Genomic DNA, 22680 nt, shown 5'->3' with positions numbered 1-22680 from the left:
AGAATGTTTTAATCCAAAAGAGGGAATATAATAGTGGATTATAGGCATCAGACAAATCCTTTCCTAATGACTTCACATAAATTCACAACTGTTCAATTTTTTTTCTGATTCTGTGACAGGAAACCCTCCAGATTCTTAGACTTAAGATTTTGAAACAATTCTGCAGGTGGCTGGAGAATAATGAGTAGCCATCCTTGTTAAAAGTGAGATTAGCAAGTATTAACGATGTGATAAAACAGATTAGCACCTAATTGAAGCTTTTAAGAATAATTGGAGAGAGAAGGTTTGGTTTAAAAAAAAACACCCACATCACAACAGTGGGCACTTTGTGCAGGGGATAGATGCTTAAGGTTTCTCTGGTCACGCGCTGGCTGTAATCTCCCCCAGGAACGGAGAGAACATTCCTCCTGGGACTCATTTAAGGGTTCTAGTTGAAAAGAAAAATTAAAGATCCTTTGTATGCACTTGAAACAAAATACTTTATATCTATCTGTTTTATTTTTATTTATTTTTTTGGTCAGAGTGCAGACTCCTTGAGAATACAAAGAAAGAAGTTTTTCTTCCTAAATAGCAGGTGCCAAAACCCACAACAGACATTTTAGATGAAACAGGGTTTCTCAACCTCAGCACCATCAACCTTTGGGGCTGAGCAATTCTTTGTTGTGGGGACTGTCCTGCGTATTGTAGGATGTCAGCATTCCTGCCTCTGCCCACCAGATGCCAGTAGCACACCCACCGCCCTCCCCAACCCAGTTGTGACACCCAGAAATGTCTCCAGACATTGCCAAATGTCCACCGAGGGGTAAAGTTGTCCCCAGCTGAGAAGCACTGGAGTAAAAAATAGTCATGTAAATAACCTGTTTTAACCATAAAATGGTGACCTGACTTAGTAAACTGACACGTTTTCAAAATTACATTGACATCCCCACTTTCTACTTTGGGGAGCTTCTGAATATCAATGCCATATTCATGGACCTGTTCAATAAATGCCACAAATGCAGATTAAATAAATACCTACAAATGTCAGGCACACATTTGAATTGTGATGTCATTTTCATTTATCTATATGTTGTCAATTAACCATATCATGTTTGCCAGCCTATACAAAATTCCCCCAATACCTTAGAAATTGGTACTTTACCTCTTGTCTTGTCCCATTCAGAAAAACTCTTTGCAAAAGTTGTCTTTCTAGATCTACCCAATAGATTCTTTCATTATTGTAATGAAAATCCATGATCACCGATATGCCAGCATCTGCCACCAATTTCTCATGATTGGTTCCTTCCAGGTCAATCCTAAAGATACTATTTCCATGCGAGAAAATTAAGAAGGGTGCAGGACCTGAGTGGGAAGAAAGAAACCAAACTGTGCATTTGACAACTAACACAGCATGAATTTTTAATTCCTTGTTTTATATTTTAAATAAAGACTATTATTAAGAGAATAACGAGTTTCTATACATGTTCACAATTAATTTTGTAAATTATCTTCTCCACAAATTGATTGTAAACAATGAACATTACCAAATTATGAAAAAAAGAACTATTTGAAGAGAAAAGCACTTTCTTCCCTTATCTATAAAGTGACATTTTATGTTGAAAGAAAAACAACCTACTGTATTCTACTGCAGAAAGGGTCTATGTGAGTGTAAATTTTAATTATGTAAATTGGAGATAATATTACAGATATGATCATTTTCTAAATGGACCCCTCCGCCCCCCAGTCTTACTTATGAACAGAGCCTTCAGGGTAATGACCTGGAAGAAGATGGTGAAAACTAGAGGTCTTAAGTGCAAGCAGGAAAAACTGAAATGCTGTCCTGTGAAGCTCTGAAATATTTTGTCCCTGTTAGCATCACCATATAAAATACAGGATGCTCAGTCAAATTTGAATTGCATAGACATTACGTGGGACATACACTAAAAATCATTCACTGTTAACCTGAAATTCAAATTTAACTCGGTGCCCTATATTTTGATTTGCTAAATCTGAGTGGCGCACCCCGCCGGATCTCCTGATTCCTGCAGGGCCTTGCCATGTTCCCTAACCCTATCCCTGGGGTGCCGTCCTGTTTCAGGTGATGGCCACCTACCCACTCGGACTCCCAAGCACTTAACACCTGTTTGAGAACCTGATACCTCTCTTTGGAAACCTCAGCATAAATTACTAGCTGATTCCATGGAAAGCTTGCCTTTGATGTTCCAAGATGCTGCCAAGGGAAAGTTTCCTCCCCTGTAGCCAGGTTGGTTTCTTTGGTTTCTTCTGCCTGAGGGTGAGGGGTGTCTTGCCACTCTGCCTTTGGATTACTAAACAACTACTGGGATGAGTGGGGATTGGACACAATTCTAACATAGTCTTGCTTCCCTGCTGGGCTCACTCCACTCTGTTTTCACATTACACTTTAATACCTTTATGTCACTTAATACGTGTATTTATTATTCCAAGGATTAAACAAGATGATGAATTAACAACATACTATATGTATTTATTGTTCCAAGGATTAAACAAGATGATGAATTAATGACATTTTACTCAGAAACATTAACTCTACTTTAAAGGATATGTCAAAATAGAGCATAAGAAGTATAAGATCGTTAGAGTTTGAAATCGGTGCCAGTGTAAGTGTTGAAGAGAATTAGCTCCAATCACTCTTCCCATATCTTTTCCACACCCCCCCCCCACACACACACACACAGATGTGTAGGAAAGCCCAGTCCTCATCGACACTCCAGGTGTAGAATCTCAGGAACCATAGAAGGAATGGGAAGAGCCCGCAGGCCTGGTTTCCAGTCCTGGCTCCATTAGCTCTCTGGACACCGCAGGACCTCCCTGCCTGTAGCAGAGGGTTACTGGGGAAATAAATGAAATTATAGATATGAAAATATTTCACTAATTGTGGAGCGCTACACAAATGTGATTCATCATTGCTTGTTCTCACAGTCAAGGTCTCACTATATAAGCTGGTGCCAGGGTTCAGGTTTGAACCCAGGGGCTGGAATGCTGGCATAGCTCACCTCGCCTGGAGCAGTGTGTCACGGGGAAGGGAAGGCAGGCAAGGCACCCAAACCAAGAGCTAACTTGTGGGCCACCGATTGCTGTGGAGTCCTCTCTTTGAAATGTGCATCATGCATTCTCTATAAACTAAATAAAGGTTCCCAACACATATCATTCATTTCCTAATGCGTTGTTACATTGATGAGATCAAGAAAACACTATAGCCATTTAAAAGTATAATTAAATAGGAGAGTTCAGGTTTTAAAAAAAGGAGAAAGGAAAGTTACTCTAAACATTTTAGTCAGAACATAGCATAATGCTTTGTACATAATAGGCACATAATTAAATTTTTAAAAATTAATTAATTAATTAATAATTGTATTTTGTTTATTTGTCTGGGCTTTTACCAATAGGAATAAAGCCAAAGGTACTAGCATATCTATCAAATTCATAAAAGCAGAGTCTATCCTACGGTAGTTATGTTACTAACAGCAATAATAATAATAATAATAATAATAATAATAATAACTACCACCACAGACTTTCACCTCCTGACCTCATTTATCTTTAATATAACACCATGAGCTAGATGGGCCAGATTTGACTGCCATAAGTAAAAGAAAAAAGAGAAATCTGAAGGATACTTAGATCCATAAAACACAAACCATAGCATTAACTTCAGTAAATTTTCAAAAAAATAAATAAAGAATACTTATAAAATACTAAGTAGGAATTTTTCCCTACTCACTGTGAATTACAGCATCCAGGCTTTATCATAGCCTCTTAGAACCAGAAGATCCTAGTTATTACCTAATCCAGTGTTGCCCCCAAATTGTTTCTTCAGAGAAGTCCCACAGGGTAGTGTGTGTGTGTGTGTGTGTGTGTGTGTGTGTGTGAGAGAGAGAGAGAGAGAGAGAGAGAGAGAGAGAGAGAGAGAGGGGAAAAGAGAAAGAGAGACTTTTGCAGATCCCTTCTCTTGAGAGTCTAATTCAGTGTGGCTGGGCTGAGGGCTGAGAATCTATTTCTTAATAAATGCTCCAGGTGAATCTTATATCTTGGTGCATTTGGAAATCCTAGATCTAGTTCAGAGGAGAACATTTAATAATGTTTAATAATGGTGGAGTTGGAATTAGAACCCAGAAACCACCCTCCCGATCCAGTACTCTCCTGCCTTGGTCAGGGTTGTCATATGTCAAGATGTTGCTATCTTCATTGTATTATGTAACTGGTTTTAATTCCACTTCTGTCAAAACACCATTCATTTTTCCTACACTATCAGCATCACTTTATGTAAACCGGGGCCTGGGCTGAGTATTTGTAGACAGGAACTGCTTACAAATGTAATACGATCTAAAAGAAAATGAAAGATTGTGAATTAGGCTTGGTGAAACGGTCATGATTCTGTACTACCACTAACTTATTCTGGTAAATAAGTTGGTGTTCTTTCAGACCTGTCAAAGGCTATAAACATCGCTGTGGTACGTGCAGGGATTTGAATGTCAGCAGGGTGTGCATGTTTGAACAGCTAAACGTTCCCATGTCAAAACCTACAGCATTTATTCTGGGTACAGTTCAGCAGGAGGAAAGTGCATAGAAAATCAAACATCATTTCTAAGGATGACAACCCCAAGGACAGCAAACAGGTCACAGGAAACCAACTGGAACCTCTGATTTCTCAACCTGGGGATTAGGAGGGGATCTCCAGGAATTACAAAGGAGCCCAGAAGGTTTGGAGCGTAGTGAGGAGTGTTATTAGTGACTCCCAAGAACAGGGGCCTTCGGGGCTCGGAGGTCGGTGACGAAAAGGCAGGCTCTGATTGAAGTGGGTGGTGGACACGGGACATTTCACAACAGGCATGTTTTCATCTGCTCTGAGTCTGTGGGTGCGGCTCCACATAGGTAAGAGAGAAAGGAAATGAACTGTCTTCTGCAGACCTTGGGGCAAATGCTAATCAGATGTACTGAACACATAAATGATGCTGGCAACCAGAGCAACAAGAAAGCCTAGTCTCCTCTCGGGCCAACACTGCCATCTGCCCTCCCTGCACAGGTTCCTGCTCTAAATCTGGACCCAGAATGAAGGCTTACAGGACGAATACGGTGAAAAGGGAGCTCTGGACCTTCAGGAGTCAATGACCCCATGAAAAAAAGATGTGGAGTTAAACCAGTGGGCCTGATGGAGGAAAGCCTGAGGCCTCCTACACAGCTCCTCCCGAGGCCCTAATGGGAGTCACGTATTACTGCCTCCCAAGGGGCTGACCTGAATGATGTCTTGGATTTTATGAAGTGCAGAAAGTTTTCTTTCACTCTAAAAGACTATTCCCATTTCTTTTCTTTTTTCAATTATGATACTTAAAGGGGCACACATTTACTTCTTGAGCAATCATACCTTTCCTCTCAGCTTATCCCTGAGTGTAAAATTCAGGGCAGGTGAGACAGAAGCCAGGTGACTCGAAAATAACCCATTCAGAATGGGGAGCCAGGAAATGTAAATTTAAATCTTAACTCTGTAAGGCAAGCTCTGGGGCTCAATTTTGCTACCTGAAAATTGCTCATGAAGATTGCCACCCTAGTCCCTGAGTGGTAGAAATGTGCCAACCAAAGCACAAATAGCCCCTACCTGCCCCTCGTTATCAACCGCATTCTCGTTACCAAGCCCAAGAAGAGGCCTGCTCCCAGGCTGTCAGCATGGTACCTGACACGGGCAGGTTCTGCACAATTGTGTTTTTCAACAGGACTTCTCGGAGGCTTTAAGGCGCTGTTGCACATTTTGATTCTCCAAGAAGGTGTGTGGTGAATAGCACCAGAAGAGTAATAGCCAACATCTATGTGTTATCTTCAAGGAATATATTCCTTGCATTCCTTGACTGTCGCACTTCCAAAGCATTATTTCACTTCCTCGGGTAACACTACAGGAGGTAGGGGCTCTCAGCATCTTCATGTTACAGAAGCAGCAGCTGAAGTTTAGGGCAGTTCATTGCCACAGTCACATGGCCAATAAATAACAAAGTGGGGGTTTAAAGTCATGTCTTTCTGATCACGGATTCTAGCTTTTAAACACCATGCTGCTTGTCACAAACTGAATTCACCTGGAGCCCTTACTGTTTAGTGTCTTGTAGTTCAACTGTGTGAAGGACCCCACTTCAGGAAACACAGTTCTGGGGATGTTCACCACAAGGCCGATTCTCTGCACCCACATTCCAGAAACTGATTAGAAAGTGGGTCCCTTTAAATGGGGTCCTATAATTACATCACCTAGATAATGTTATATCTAATTCCATGATATATTGAATTTCAAATATAATATATTCCTTGCATTCCTTGACTGTTGGCCCCTTTCTCCATCTCCAAAGGCAGCGGGGGATCATCTTCAAATCTCTCTGCTCCCCTCGCCTTCCGCTTCCTTTGACGTTATTGCCTTCCTCTTGCAAGGACATTTAGCACCCACCTAGAGAATCCAGGACAGTCATCCCCTCCCAGATCGCATTTGGGAAGTCCCTTTTGTCATGTAAGCTAACGCTGATAGGTTCTAGAAACTAAGAAGTAAACATATTTAGGGCCATATTCAGCCTCCAACAGTTAATGATATTCGGCATCTTTTCAAAGACTTATTGATGATCCTTCTATCCTCTCTGGTGATGTATACGTTTAAATCCTTTGCCCACCTTCAGCTAGGTTAATTATTTCCTTGTTGCATGTGAAAGGATTTTTAAAAATATATTTTGGAAACACGTCCCTCGTGAGCTAGGTCATTTGCAAACGTTTTCTTCCAACGCGCAGTATGTCTTTTCACCCTCTTGATATTGCCTTTGACAGAGCAAAAGTTTTCACGTTGATGAGGTAGAGTTTATCAATTTTTCTGTAGATTATGCTTTTGGTGTCATTCCTAAGAACTCTTTACTTAACTCCAAGACACAAAGATTTCTCTCATGTTTTCTTCTAAAAGTTTTACTGTTTTACATCTTCAATTTAGATCTACGATCTGTTTTGAGTGAATCTTTGTATAAGGTGTGCAGTTGAGGTTGAGGTTCATTATTTCGCTGATGGGTGTCTGATCCAACATCATCTATTGAAAAGACTATCCTTCCTCCATTGAATTGCAGTCACACCTTCATCAAAGATCAAATGACCATATTTGTATAAGTCCGTTTCTGGACATTCTAGTCCATTCTATTAATTTATTTCTTGGCTAATACCACAGTTCAGTATAACTTTTTAAATAATAATGCGTTTGCAAACAGTGATGCATGTTTTAAGGTAGGATCTTATGCTATAGATAATTTTTCATCTTAAGTAAACACATTTAAATATCCCTCACCTTGTCAGTATAAATATGCTCAATTTTACATAAAGACTACGAGACTGAAGTACTTTTCAAACCTTAAAGTATTAGAAAACTTTTTCCAGATCTTACACACACACGCATACACACGGCAAGACTCAGAAATCTGTCTTCTGAGTTTTGCCACTGTATTTTCTACTCTCTGCTGGATGTGTCCAGTTGGACATGTCCCACAGCCCCGAAAGTCCCTCTGCATCTCAAAAATTGAGATTATGCACTACCTTCTGATTAGTTTCCATTTGTTAAAAAGATTGAAGCTGACACAGAAATTTAAAAATTTGGTTGAAAGTTCCATATGTTTTAATATTTAGTCTTTGATAGATGTCATAGACAAAAAAAGATATTTCACAACTACATCTGCATCAAATGAAAGAAGTGCTTCACTGGCTGTGTACAAAAATCACAAAATATACTTTTTAATTGCATCCATCAATTATTCACAAATTTCATTGAATTAGACTAGCAAATTTCTATCTTCCTAGATTTTAATGGGTAAATGCAAACTAGCCAGAAGGTGTTGTATTTTATATATTTTTTAGAATAGATTAAAAGGGACAAAAATTCTTTATTTGGAATTTCTTTTAAAAAATAGTTTGGAAAATTCTATTTACAGATTTTTTTTTTTTTTTAAACTGCAGACATGAAAGTTTTTAATAGGTGACATGTTGACTTTGTTAAACACCCTAATCTCATAACAATGGCAACATTTCCAACATCTGTTATCCAACTGTTCTCTTCACACACAAGTGTCTTACAATCAGGCACTTTCTCACTCATTGCTGGAATGTCGCCTTTAACCTGGAGAAAGTCCTGTTGCTCTAGTTGTTTTTTGACTAGCCTACTAGTGACGCCTATTTGTTATCACAGAAAAGGTCCAAAGAATCGAAATTCTTCTTCTGTTTAAAAAAGAAAACTTTGTAACATCTGATTGCTCTCTTAGGTTTGATTGGGGGTGCTGCGTGGGAGGCACGTGGGGCAAATATTTTCATGGTTCTTCCCCATCCAGTACAAGGTATTATCAAGAACCCAGCCTGTTCTTGTTTTTATAGGAGTAGTGACATCGACACGTCCACTGCACCGGGTGTTTGGTGCCTGTTTCAGCTTCCTTCCTGCACGCTTCCCTGAGAGACTGCGGTGAGCTGGTCTAGGGCCCACTGCGATCTCACCCAAGAACCGGTTCTGTTGATGTCAATTCAGTGGCTTCATCACCTCTGGTACTGTTTTCCTTCAAAATACATTTGTTAGTAAGTGAAGAAGTCACTGACCTCTGACAAAATGTCTTCTCTGATGCATTTTTTTGTTTGTTGGCTAATGAAAAAGTATCACAGGGAAATATGAGTGGCTAAGATCACCGGCACTGGACACAGACTACCCACGTGGACTCTTTACTGGCTTTACTGCTTATTAGCTGAGTGACTGGAGGGGTTCAGAACGAGTCACCCCCAGATGTGCCTCTGTGGTGTGCGGATGATTTTTGAGCTAAAGGCAACTGAAATCCTGAGGCTCAAGGGAAACTCTGCCTCCTCTTAACTTCCTAGAAGAACTTGAATTAGGAGCCTTGCCCGTATAAGAGATGATCCTAAGTAACCTTTTTTTGACCTCTCTATGTGGCCGAGCAAACTACTAATTACTGAAGAGACTTCTTATCTTCCCGCAGTTACCCTCTGAAGCCTCCAGGTGGCTTGCCTCATCCCTAGCTCAGAACCTCATATAGGCCTCATTTTAACTTTTGTCTCTAAGCCTCTCATGTACTCGGAGTTCCCATGCACATGCAATTAAATTTTATTTTCTCTTGTAAATCTGCCTCACATCAGTTGGATTATTCAACCAGCCAAAAGAACCAGAGGAGAGAAGGGGGGATTTTTCCCTTTCCCTACAGACCTTCAGCTCATTACTTAACCTCCCTGGGCATCAGTTTCTTCATCTTTAAAATGGAGATGATATAGTACTTACCTCATAGGATTATTTTGAAAACTAAATAAATTAATTCATTCCAAGTGCTTAGAATTTTCCCCCACATATAGTGACCTCTCGTTAATGTTAACTATTAATTTCTAGAGAATGCCATAGACTGAGATATATTAGAAACACCTGTACTTTCACTCAGCTATGTAATTTTTCTGATAATAATTTCTTCAAAATTTCGGTAGCACTTTCTGTGACTTTTTCAATAGTATTTGCTGACAAAAGAACACATTTAATCTGTTGTCTCGTGGTTTTCCATATATTCTTTTAGCTATGTTTTACCACAGCAGGAAGCAGAAGGAACACATATTTTGCTAACAGTATAAGGCTTTTCCATTTTTTCTATAAAGTAGAAACCACAAGAGAACATTCTAACTTTTTATCATAGCAGACGTAGTCTTAAATGTCATAACTTTGAACACAACTGTAAAAATCCTAACAGTTGTTTCCACATTCTGGATACTTATTTTTAAATAGCTTGCTTGTCCTGATGGCTTTATATTACCATTAACTAACAGTTTGAGGCAACTTTTATGCTTGCTGTGAGGTTCATTACTACTAGTAATAAATGTAAGTCCATTTTTAAGGCTCTCTTCTGGTTAATTTCTCTTTTTCTTATTTTCTGTCAACTCTAAAGGGACTGATATTGCTTTTACCTCTTATGCGGGATCAGTGCTTCCTTCCCTCATGATCCTCTTGGGCTTGCACTATTAGCTGCAATTTTTAATCCCTTTGCAAGAAGGTTTTTAAGCCACTTTTTGGATTTTGAAAGAGTTCATTTTAATAAATCCAACTAGCACAGTTCATAAGTCATCAGGTAAACTGCAGCACACCCCGCACCTGGGCCTCTGAGCTGGAAACCTCCCTATGTCCTCAGGATACCATGGGCATCTGGGTCAGGAATATCACTACTGTCCGTCCAAACACATAATTGATGTGGAATAAAATTTGTTTAATTGATTTGAATTTATTACTGTAATTTCTAGAAAAGGAAATCTTAATCCTACTTACAAGATACTGTCAATATAAAGAACTAGATATAGTAAGAGACTCTCCCAACTTAACATTAATACTTTTTGGTAGAAAGGACTTATCATTACATTGGTGGGCTTTCAATAATCAGTCATGGGAGGTGGCAAGTGTGTGGTAAGTTTTGTAAAATAAGAGTCCAGATCTTGAGTTCTAGGTCTCATAGGATCCTGATGACTTACTTCATCTCCCTGGATCTCAACCTGTCATCTGTAACATGAGACCATTGGGTTAGATGATCTTGAAGGTACTTTCTAATCTAACATTTATCAATTCAGTTCCTATCCTGCCTGTCTTACAAATTCAATAGCTTCCTGGTTTGGGGCATTTGGTAAAGAAGCCTAAGCTTATGGTAAATTCATAAGTAGATGTTACTCATCCTAACTCCTGTTTTCTGTGAACTGTTTCCTTCTGTCTGCTTCTCTAAATTTCAAATACCAAATCAATAGAGTGGCTATGAGCTCTGCTAAAGGAAATAAAATAATAACATAAAACAAACAATCCCCTCCAAGTGACAGTAAAAGCTCAACTCTCTGAAGGAAGTCTAAAAAATTAATACATTGATTAAATCTGTAAAAACTTTCTTAGAGGTTCAAAATTTGGTGTGAATCTCATTTGTAATCAACATAATTATCTTCTTTTACTAACTTGACAATAATGTTGCTCAAATTGAAAGGCTAAACATATGAATATTTGCCTATAAATGCCACATTCTGAGTGCTCCTAGACAAACCGATAAAAACAAAAACAAAAAACAAAAGTTGTTGGCATCTAGATGTTTTGTGAGTCCTTTCCCATTGTTCTCATTACTCTCACCCTGAACAGCATTGAATTCTGTGCCCCAGCTGTATACATTACTATATAAATATAGAGAAAAACTACTTTATGTAATTTTCTTGAAATTTTGAGAGCAAATGTGACAAGTAGTAAGAATAACTACTTAGAAAAAATAATTAATTGAAGATTTCGTGCCATGGCTGGTCATCAAGGATAAGAACAAGTCACAGAGAACACCCTGGGTAAGGCAATAGCTGGGACTTAGCTTATCCCAAGAGACCACCTGTAAATTTCTCTAACCAGCATTGAAAATTTGAAAAACAGGATTAGAAAAATTACACAAAGCAAAGGTGTCACTAATGTCTCAGCTTATGGATTTTGGTAGAGAGGAACAGCTAATATTTACTGGGAACTCACTAAGGTAAGTTTCTAAGCACCTTATATGAATTAATTTATTTAGTCTTCATAACAATCCTATGAGGTAAGTACTAACAGCTCATATGAGCTATATATGGACCTTATTAATTTCAAAAGCCGAGGCCTAGCACAGGCTGGCAGGTATAGTGCATCGACTAAGGGTGAGAAACTCTTTCATGCGAAGTTAAGGTGACAAGTAAGTGTGACACTAGAACTGCTTGTCTAAAATTGCTCCACTTTTTCCTGTGACAAGATCAATCAACTCATGTAAAGCATAAACCACAATTTATTCTGTTTAAAATTTATCCTTTGTTTCAAAAATGGCATTTCATCTGTCTGCTGGAAGTTATAAAGCCTGGTCATTTTATATGCATCAATATAGTTATGTTAAAGAGGGACATCCACTCACAGGGAGCTTCTGTTTAGCTTTCAGTGCCAGAAGATAATATGGGGGTTGGCAAAAGTAGGTTTACAGTTGTGAGTACACAAAACAGTTTATTCTTCTATTATTATTTATGTATTAATTGTTGTATTATTTATTATTATTATTAATCTGCTTTTGCCCACCCCTGTATATCAATATTGAAAGATAGTCACCTATCAATCTCTCTTGGACATTGTTGAGTGTTTTTAAAATTCATTGAGATTCTAGATGGAAATTTTTGTCATGTATCTTTTTTCCCCCTCTTACATGTAATCTTTACCATGATTCATTAGAATAACCAAGAAATATAAAAGTTTCAATCGATTTTTCAGATCTGTTTTCAAACCTAAGGCTTGTGACCCACTTGGAGTTTTAAAAATTCCCAACAATGTTACTTAAATCTAAGAGATATACATTTCCACATACTGGGTAAATTAACATTAATGACAATAACCCTTCCAATTTCCCTGCACAACACAGAGTTTAAATTCCTTTGTACTGAAAATTCTATAATAATTAGAATAATTGTATGCTTCAGAGGGAGTCAGAAAAACACCAGAAAATCCCTGGTAGCTTCTGTCTCTGGGCTGTTTTTAAATCTCACAAGGGAAGGGCCCAAAATACACAGGATTGGTGTCAGCAGCCATATATTATGACAGTGTTGAGTTCGATTGATCTTCCATCTTTGATCCGTTTATACAAGGATGGGAGGTCTATGAAAGAAGAAAGACCCTTCTTCAAGCTTTAGAAATGTTAACCAGGAGAGTGTTGAAGGGAATGAAATAAAGCAGCTTCCCCACTGACACACCACGTGCTGAAGGACAAGGCAGCTGCCCTGACGTTGCTAGAACTGGCTGTACCCTAGCAACCACCTACCACCAAAAGAACCACCTCGTGAGGAAATCCACTTCCTACACACCAAGCTGCACCACGACAGGCTGCTCTGAACGGAAGAAGAGGGTAGGCCTTTCCTCTGAAGGCCTTTTCTATCCTGCCACTGACGGGCTTTGCAAATAAATCAGTGCGTACCATGAATCACTGTCACAGGAGTCTGCTGGTTCTCAAATGCCTTCACACTCCCACAAATTTCAGTGTACTAAGGATCTTGGGAAATACTTGGAAAACCCAGACACTGAGAGACATTAGTACGGTTGGCCAAGTTTGGGAGAATCAGAAAATCAAGGTCATAAGTGAAAACAGGCTTGCACACCAATTCAAACTCCAGTCTTAGAAGGTCAAGAGGTGATGAGAGCAGAAGAGTCTGTCTTGGATTTGGCTAAAACGACTGAAGTTTCTATACATTTACTAATTTCCAGCCTCCAAGGCAAGCTTTGAATGATGATGTTAAGGAACAAAACTCCTAGAGAAAGACATTTACATGCATTATTCCAGAATTGCTTTCAAAGTTTAGTAACGTTGACCATATAAAATAAGATAGAAATGTATATTCAGATATAGTGAGATCTTTCAAGAAATGTAAAGATCCCTTCTATTTAATATAATTTTTTTTCTACAACTGACAAAAACATTACTAATCCTTCAAGGCCCAGATCTCAGTCATGGTCTTATTGTGGGCCCCAGCAAATGCAACAGCTGGGGATGGGATGGGAATGGTCATGTGCAAAGCTATTATTTATTAACATTATTGTTAGTAAAGAATCTCTACAAAATGAATCTGCATTCTTGGTTCACCTAATATCCAGGTAATATTTCCTTCATGGTGAGTAGTATTATCATTCTGGATAAAAGTATTAACCTGAGTGCAAGAAAGAAATAGATAATGCAGGCAATGAAATTCCAAAGGTCAAGGTTTTTGTTGTTGTTCTTGGTTCCTTCTTAAAGTTAATTCTAACATTAGAAACTATAACATAATAAAACTCACATTTTGTTCCTTAGCTCTAGGATTTCTCAAATCCAGAGTAATAACTAAAACTAAACTCAGCATTAAGCTGCTTCATACAATTTGAGAATTGCTTGAAAAGTATTTAGATATTTCTCAAGAGAAAGTACATTCTTTAAAACTGACCTGAACACTCTGAAAAAACTCTCCAATGCAGTAGTTTCCAACTGTTAAGGTTAGGTATTGAGTCTTTAATTTTTTGTTGTTGTTCATAACAAGTTTACAAAAACTACCTCATTAAAATAATTGCTGAAATATCTTAGGTCAGGCAACGTAAGCATATTGGGAAGTTACTAGTTTCTTCTCCTAGCTTTCTCCATTATAATCAAAGTGATAAAAGGTTAAGAATGTTGAACAGATTTTAGAAGGTTTATTTTCTAGGTAAGAAATTTTTGTTACCTTTTGTCTGAAGGCTAATGTTTGATTTTTTTTCATTATCTGGATTAAGAGACAACATAAAAATCAAGCTAAATAAATTAGTACAATGAAATCTACAAGTCAATGACAAAAATAAGAGAGGAGATACAGTAAGTGATTCACAGTCCAAGCTATCTGATGCTCCTAATAGTTGACCACTGAAGGGGGAATATTCTGCTCCCCCATCCTTGCCCGTTGGTGCCTCTCATCTGACCTCCTCCACCTCTGGCCGTACCTCTGGGAGACCACAGTGTTTCTGGAAGATGGTCCCTCCTACCTGCCACTCATTGTCCCATTTCACCTGAAACGTGGGACTGGCCTCCTCATTTTCCTCAGCAGAAGTAAGATCAACGTCTAACTTTTAATAAGACCCTCTTTAAGGAATGGGTATAACAGGAAAGAACAACCCATGGAATACCTTACAATCACTGGCCAACGCCAGGCGTATGATGGTCTATTTTTTTTTTTTTAAATATATCTTTATTGATTTCAGAGAGAGGAAAGGACAGGGAGAGAGAGAGTTGAAACATCAATGATGAGAGAGTCATTGATCGGCTGCCTCCTGCACGCCCCTGACTGGAGATCGAGCCCTCAACCCGGGCATGTGTCCTGACCAGGAATGGAACCTTGATCTCCTGGATCCTAGGTCGATGCTCAACCTCTGAGCCACGCCCGGCTGGGCTATGATGCTCTATTTTGATATCAGTGTCCTGCCTCCTTTCTGACTTGCGTCCACGGGGCCAAAGAAAGCCACCCCGCAACCATGGAATCCCCTCCTAGCCTGAGCTACAGGAAAAGTCTTCTCTCCGGGTAGCATTCCCACCACCTGGAACCTACCTTCGAAAGCTTCGCTTCTGTTTCAAAATTAAGTCTCCCATTGTGGAGAGAAAAAAAGAAAAATTTGGTTTAAAACCTGTGGTCAGAATTTTTCTTCTGAGAAATAACTGTTTTGTGTATTAAAACACTTCAGTATGCCATTTAGTAATATTTTAGTTTTTTAATTTAAAAAAGGAGGCCCAGGATCTGAGGAAAACAGAATTGGAGGAGGAGGGGTGAATCTAAAATGCTCTGCATGAGAATGCAGGTCGTCTGAAACAGACCAAGGAAGCCCCGAAAAGAGGTCAGCCTCCCCGAGGCCACCAAGGTGGCAGAAGGCTGGCACTGGAGAGAGATGGCTGGTGAGCTTTCCCACAAAGAACAATTACTTACATTTTAAGAACAAGAATGAAAAATAGTTTTAGTTGTTTGATGTGCTGGATCAGGATGTGGCCAGGATTTTCTTTCCCCCCCGCAAAGATTTCAGTTAAAGTCTGTCCCCCTCATGATTCATGGCACCAGGTGTCTAGAAGTAAAACAGGGTGGTGCCAGACATGAGGTTATGAAGTGTGGGAAAGGGACAGCACGTGAGGAAAGCAAGACACACAGCAGATCAATAATTCAGTGGAAGGGCCAGCAGGAACACAGGAGCCTTCCCTTCCACATCACTATTCCCATGCCCAGAAACCCTCTGTCTTAGGGGAGGCACACAAGGTTTCCCCAGAACATAGGAGGAAGGCACAGGCCATTTTTATTTAAAAATCCTAAGCCTTGGCCGCTATGGCTCAGTAGGCTGAGTGTCGTCCCATGCACTAAGAGGTCACCAGTTTGATGACTGGTCAGAGCACATGCCTGGGGTTGTGGGCTGGATCCCCAGTAGGGGGTATGCAGGAGACAGTCATTGGATGTTTCTCTCTCATCATTGATGTTTCTATCTCTCTCTCCCTCCCCCTTCCTTTCTCTCTAAAATCAATGAAAACATTTTTTTTTTTAATCCTAAGATATAGTGACCCCAGCAGGCCATGGAGCTTTGGAATTTCTGAAACTCCAGCTCATCATTAAGAATGTGGTTTCTCCTTCTGGTCCTTATGGAAGAATCTCAGTGCATTTTTATGTCTTCCATTATACACTCAGAAAAATCATTTTTATTTCTTCCATTTTACACTCTGAGAGAAGTCATTGACTATGAAGAACTCCCCTTTAATTGAAAAAAAAAGAGAAGGTAATCCTTTTACTTATCTCTTCATGCCTAAGTGAAAGGAGCTGACTAAGAGCTAAGAAAGACAAAGTATGTATTCCATTATTTATTACTTCTCTGAAACAGTCTCGTCCAAGTAGAATGTGTACCATTTACAGACTGTAAGAAGGTTCACTATTGTGTGGGAAGAAAATATTAAAAATATTATGTGTAGTATAATGTTTGTAATAGTAGTATATATAACATGTAAGTAACAGATAACACACATATTGAGAGCATATGCCCACATTTTAATTTTTTAATAGATAGAATGGAGTTTGGAGACTACTGATATAAAGAAAGAAAACATTCATACTAAAGAAATTATTTCAAAAGGATTTTCATGAAGGCAAATTTCAAACCGAATTACTAGTTCATTTACTTTTTATGGGAAACAATCATTTGCTTTATCATGAACACAAACAAATAATTCTCACCTTCCAACCACTAAACTGAATGTCATGTATTTGAACAGCTCCCATCTAGCCCCAAAATATAAATTCATTTAAAGAATTATTTTATCATTCCTTTATATGCCTTCAACAGCTTTTAAAAAATCTTAGAGAAATTGGTTCCAAATACAAAGAAAAATATATATGAAATCTAAATTATCACTTTCAAGTGCCTTGTTTTTGCTGTTGTTGTTAAAATAAACTTGTTACTGGTAAGAAATCTAACAAGTATATTTAATTTGCAGTCAGTGGAACTTTTTATCAGTTGATGTCACAGAAAGACAAACATTGGAGCTGCAGTTCCACAAGGACACTTGCTCAAATCAGTTTGATATGTTTTTGTATTTTTAATAAAAGTTAATTTTAGTTACAAAACTATCTCAGATTTTTTCAATGTGGCATTTTCCATGATAAAAAATGTTCAATTATTATAGAAGGAACCAAGCCATATTTAGAAAATACTTGTACTATTACCATGAATAAAAATAATTTTAGCAATGATAAACATACTAATAGCAGCTAAGACTTGCCGAGTGCCTATTACATGCCAGGCTCTATTTTATGCACTCTACATGTATTAACTCAGTGGTCTTAAATCCAGGCAGCCTATTAAGCCCATTAGAATCATCAAGGGAGAGATTCAAAGAAAAATGATGCCTGGATTCCACCCCCAGAAGAGACTCTGACCCAGATGGACTGGGACCCAGGGTGGTAACCTGGACAATGGTGATTCTAATGTGGGGCCAACACTGACAACAAATATATTAATGCAATCCTGACAACAATCTTAGGAGGAGGGGTTCATTATCTTCATTTCACAGTGAGGAAAATGACACACACGGTTCACAAATAGCAAAACTGGGATTTGAACCCAGGTCTGTATCTAAAATTTAAGCTGTTTACCACTAAACACCACTACCCCTCAAAGACCATAAGCCACTGGGTACTTGGTGGACTGTTTCATTTACATGGTATGCATAAAACAATCATTTCTATAATTTCTTTGCACTTAGGTTAAAAAAACAAAAACTTGCCTGGCCGGCCTGGCTCAGCAGTTGAGCATCGGCCTGTGATCCAGGAGATGGCAGTTTGATTCCCAGTCAGGCCACATGCCCGGGTTGCAGACTTGATCCCCAGTTGGGGGCATGCAGGAGGCGGCCGATCAACGACTCTCTCATCATTGATGTTTCTCTCTCTCTCTCTCTCCCTCTCTTATACTCTTTCTGAAATCAATAAAAATATATTGAAAAAACACACAAAAACTTTTGCATAACCCTGGCTGAAAAAACAAAGATTCTAATCATGAAATTACTCAGGTTTGCACATAACTGGGAAGCTGACCAAGCCTTAGCCAGTGCTGAAATCAGCAGTTTCACTGTTTACTGCTAAAAGATCTCCCAGTCTGCTGAGTGCCCCAGGATCCTTCCTGCAGCCAGTCCTCTGAGGCTTGGCCTATACCTCTTCTTCACCCTTCATTTTACCAATAAAGTTCATATAAATACTGTAGCTACAGACAGCAAACAGGAACAGTTCCTTTTTTCAACTGGTATTTCTCCTCCAGGGCAAATAAGCTTGAAAGTTCAGAAGCCACTTGCCAGCTTTCTTTATTGCTGGCCTCACCTACTGTAGCTCATAAAGAAGCTAACAGAATCCTCAGTCAATTTAAAAAAAAAGCAGAAAGAGCGCGGGAGGGGAGGAATGAAAAGAAAATCCAGTTCTGTGTTATCACTTGGTTTCTGTGGCTGGCAGTCACATGAGTGACAACTTTGCCTAAAGTTACCTGAATCTTGTCAAACCACAAAGCATTCTTTCTGCTGGGTCAGGCTGGCCAGAGGTGCTCTGTCTCAATGCCAAGGGCAAGAAATAAGGCAAGTAGAATTTAATTGTGAGGAGGGTTGTGGCTAGATGATGGCACCATATCTATTTAGAAAGGAGAAATACTATCCTCTGAAATGCAGGGGGCATGGGGTGTGACCCAGGCAGTTATCAGCTAACATGAGATGTGGAGTGTAAAGCAGGGGGTTTAAACCAGTGACATGCAAGGACCAAGGGAGCAAAGAGGCAGAGTCACAGAGTGGCATACAGACGTTCCACGTCATGTGAGGTCCGTGCCACGACACTGCACTGTTCAAATAAGGCATCTCAGGGCGTGATCTGATCAAAGAGATTTAGCCAAGACTTGGAGCCAAGAGGACATTTACTGAGCACAGCCTGCTAGCCTCTGTGCCAGGGCATTTCACTTGGTATCTGGTGTGATCCCCACAACAATCCTGAAACGGGGAGAGGGGTATTTCCTGCAACATTCCGATATAACTCAAGTATCAAGTAGGTAGCATGGCTTTGAAATGGGGTGTATTTGCTTCTAAAACCTGTGTTCCTTCCACTCTGACACAGTTCCCTGAACTCCTTGTTTCTGTCCTGGTCTTCAAGTTTATTTGGTACACTTCTGAGCCACTGGCAGGGGTGGCAAGGAGTGCAAGTCACTTGCTAGCAGAAATGGGGTGGCTCCCTGAGACTAAAGCTATGTGTGAAAGTTCATTTCTGTGGGATTGTTTCCCGTCTCTCAAGTTCTGCTTCTTTATTGGCTCCCACCATCTCCTCTCACGTCCCATGCAAATGGCAGTGCCTGATCCTGATCACTTGCCAACTACTCTAGGGACAATTCACCCACCCCAAAGAGGCTCCAGTCCATTCAACACAACTGTGTCCAAAAGCTTGCACTTATGCCTCTAACAGCTGATCAACAGGCTTGTGAGGTCATTATTGTCTTTAGTCACCCCCTTTGGTTGCTAGTCTCTGGAGTTCTGCTATCAGCAGGTGAAGGAAAGACTCCTCATTCATTCAGCAAGACTTTACTGAGTACATAACATGAAAGCGGAAATGTTCCGGGTACTGGGGTCATGGAGATCATGAGAATTAGTCCTTTCTTCCAGTACCCTGGGGTTCTGCTCACCTGTTACAATGAGCATGGCCTGGAGACAGAGTCCTGAGATGCAGAGCTAGGCCACCTCCTCACTGAAACTTCCTTCATGAGAGAGCCAGGGCAGGAGCCCAATGTCAGTAGTTTGTCTCAGAACTGTTCTCTCCATTCCCACTACTTTGTGCTGTCTTCCAGAGAGTTCGCTCCTGGAATCTTTATAATGTTTTCCTCAATTTCTCTCTTTTTGAAAGCCAGATTCCTTCTCAAAGGGGAAAAATGACAAGAAAGGAATGTCAGAGTAGTGCATGCCCTGTAATGGTTGGAAATGATTGCCTTGTTTGAGCAGCAGATTGGAGACCTAGCCAAGAGCTAAATGAAATGAATCAACAGTGAGAGAGAGTTTTTTCAGGCAACTTCCTTAAGCAAGATTGTCATTTGCATTCAATAAAATTCCCTTCTCCTAGATTAAAAACCCGTTTAATATGGGAGGGGCATGTGGCATGTTGTCATTTCTTAGCAGTTCTCAACATTACAATGCACCTGTTGCTAAAATCCTGGAGCCTGGTCAGAGCTTCAGAAACAGAAGGAGTGGGGAGGAAGGAGGGAGGAGGTGTCAGGTGAAACTTCCCTTGGCTTCATAATAGAATCACGTTTTTTCCCAATTCTCACCCATTTTTTCACTGATTTTTTGGCAACTTCTGAGTTCTTACACAAAGTTATTAGAGAATTTATGCTTTAAATAGAGACAGTTTCTCAAAAAAAGCACCATCTGTTTTCCCAGTTTCCAATGAAAAGCTGATCAACTACGTGTTTAGTTACTCCTCACGTCAGAATAAAGGCATGAAAAGAAGTGTTCAGCTAGTTTAAAATGAAACCCACACGTGGAAGAACAGTTTGAGAACCAAGAATTTGTACCTCCGGTAGCAGATTAGCTCTAACAGCCAGTAAGAAACTATACAAGCATCAGAAAACAAAAATTAAGCAAATATACACACACAGAGAAAAATCAGAAAAAAAATGCCCAACTTTACAAGACAGAATGAACAGGTAGCGGAGGTCAGTTTCCAAGAAGACGTGAATTCCTTTGAATGGAGTTACTTACCCACGCAAGTAGAATTCCCATTTCCCGAGGGGGAGGCTTCAGGACAGTTCCAGCGCTGGAGTGCTGAGAGACTAAAGCCAAATCTAAAAACTACCAGCAACAGAATGACAAGGAAGAGCCTCATGATCTCGAGGGGCTTGAGCTTTCAATAGAAAACAACTTGACTTTGGTTGCACATAGCAAGGTGGGTCGGTCTGCCCCCAGGCGTGCTCACCCCGCTCAGCCTGCAGCCCTGGGGCATCTTTTCCTGGGCTCTTTCTCTGTCACCCTCCAACTCTTGCTTCAACTCAAGACAGTGTCCGAAAGCAGCCTGAAAGGGACACTCTGGGAGAGATTTCTTTATCTAAGTTTTTGGGAAGCCAGTAAGAAATACCTGACACCCTTATGACACATTTCACAATTTCTCAGCCACACTCTGGAGGCCTGCAGCTGACTTCACTGTGACAGGCAGAGAGGGCAGCGGGCAAAGGCTACAGGGAGAGAGAGAGAGAAAAAAAAAAGAAAACAAAGGAAAGAATTGATGGAAAGTTCCAACCACGACCCTTGGTGAAGAATATTCAGATCCGATTCCTCCCCAAACGCCACACCGTTTCTCTTTTTGAAAAGTAGAATGACTCCTCTTTCCTTTTTAAAGCCCTTTTGGCTCCACCTCCGCTTCCTTTAGTGACACTTGAGTGAGCCTCTGTTTGCAAATGCGAATGCAGGCAATTCCACAGGACAGGAAGGCAGGGCCGGCTGCCAAAGAAGAGATAACTGGCTACTCACCATAAATATTCTGGTTAGACCCGGGCAGAGAGCAATTAGGGAGCCGTGGGGCTGCTCCCGGTGTCTCGGAGGTACCTGCTGAATATTAGCTATGCTTTAATATCTTGAAGGGTGCAGACAAAGTCAAGCCGTGAGGTATAAATCAGGCCCGAGCAACGCTGCTGATAATTCCGGCCTACAGTAATTGATCACTCCCTGAGCAACACCAAAGAAAATTGACCTGCACTTCATTCTTTAAACAAAGTGTCAACACTGGTGCTCGTTCCTGGTGCTTAACCTTTTCTCTCTCTCCCGTATATTTTATAGCGGAATTTGGAAGATTATTCTTTCCAAATCAAAGGGAAATCCCTGGAGCCAAACGAAGAGACACAGTGTGCACAGACACCTTTTCTTTCAGCAGGAGCAGGACAAAATATCGTGAGGGGCCAGGAGTGCAGGGCCAGGAGCGGGTTGTTATGATAGGGCCGTGCTGGAAAAAATAAGCTAATAGTGCAAAAGCTAGGAAGCGCTGGAAATCCAGCCGAGCCTCCTGCTGCTCCTGCCCGAACAATGTAGGCGACTTTTTCACAAAGGGACAGAAAATAAAATCTTGAGGTATCGATTCACTGTCTCCTTGACCACTTTCTATTTGGAGCAACAGCACTTATTTCTACAGAAGGGCACCCCCAGCGCCCCAAATGGTTAGCTCAGGCAAACCGTTCGCACCAGATTTGATGAACAATGGAAATTTCTGCCAGTTTACTTCATCCTGGAAAACAAGCTTTCATTTAAGTTACCCAGAGGTGGTGTTCCAAGGGCTGGTCAAAGTGTAGATAAAGTGATAGTCACAAAAATAACAGTCACACCAGTGAACATCCACTATGGAGGAAAACGGGAACCACTCCAAGCCTTTCACTCCTGTTTAATTCTGTCCTCATCATACCTCAAATACTGGGGTGACTTTTCTGAAACAGCTAAAGTCAGGATTTCTCTGATTTCAGCCAGCCTCTGCCAGGCAGCTTCCCAACGCTTACCGGAGAAACAGGCCCCGGGGGCAGCAGAAGGCATGGGGGGGGCAACACATGGAATATTCCATTGCTTTCTGGACTCAGACTCAAGACTCAGAAGGAGTGTCCTACAAATA

At 40.2% G+C, this 22680-nt stretch overlaps 1 protein-coding gene across 1 annotated transcript in view; it reads right to left on the bottom strand.

The window, feature by feature from the left end:
• The window catches only part of EGF (epidermal growth factor), an 80205-nt gene extending 58713 nt beyond the window's left edge, over positions 1–21492 (bottom strand). Inside the window, exons 1-2 of the mRNA XM_081137420.1 lie at positions 20793–21492; positions 1142–1341 (exon numbers count right to left, since the gene is read on the bottom strand). Coding sequence (XP_080993546.1) covers positions 1142–1341; positions 20793–20916 — 324 coding nt within the window. The 5' untranslated portion in view covers positions 20917–21492. The remainder of the gene's footprint in view (positions 1–1141; positions 1342–20792) is intronic.
• Between the last annotated feature and the right edge of the window lie 1188 nt (positions 21493–22680).

This window comes from Miniopterus schreibersii, assembly GCF_964146895.1.
Source record: "Miniopterus schreibersii genome assembly, chromosome: 1".
NCBI classification, from domain to species: domain Eukaryota; kingdom Metazoa; phylum Chordata; class Mammalia; order Chiroptera; family Miniopteridae; genus Miniopterus; species Miniopterus schreibersii.
Note: the sequence above shows the minus strand (reverse complement) of the source record. Positions and strands in the feature narration are given on the sequence as shown.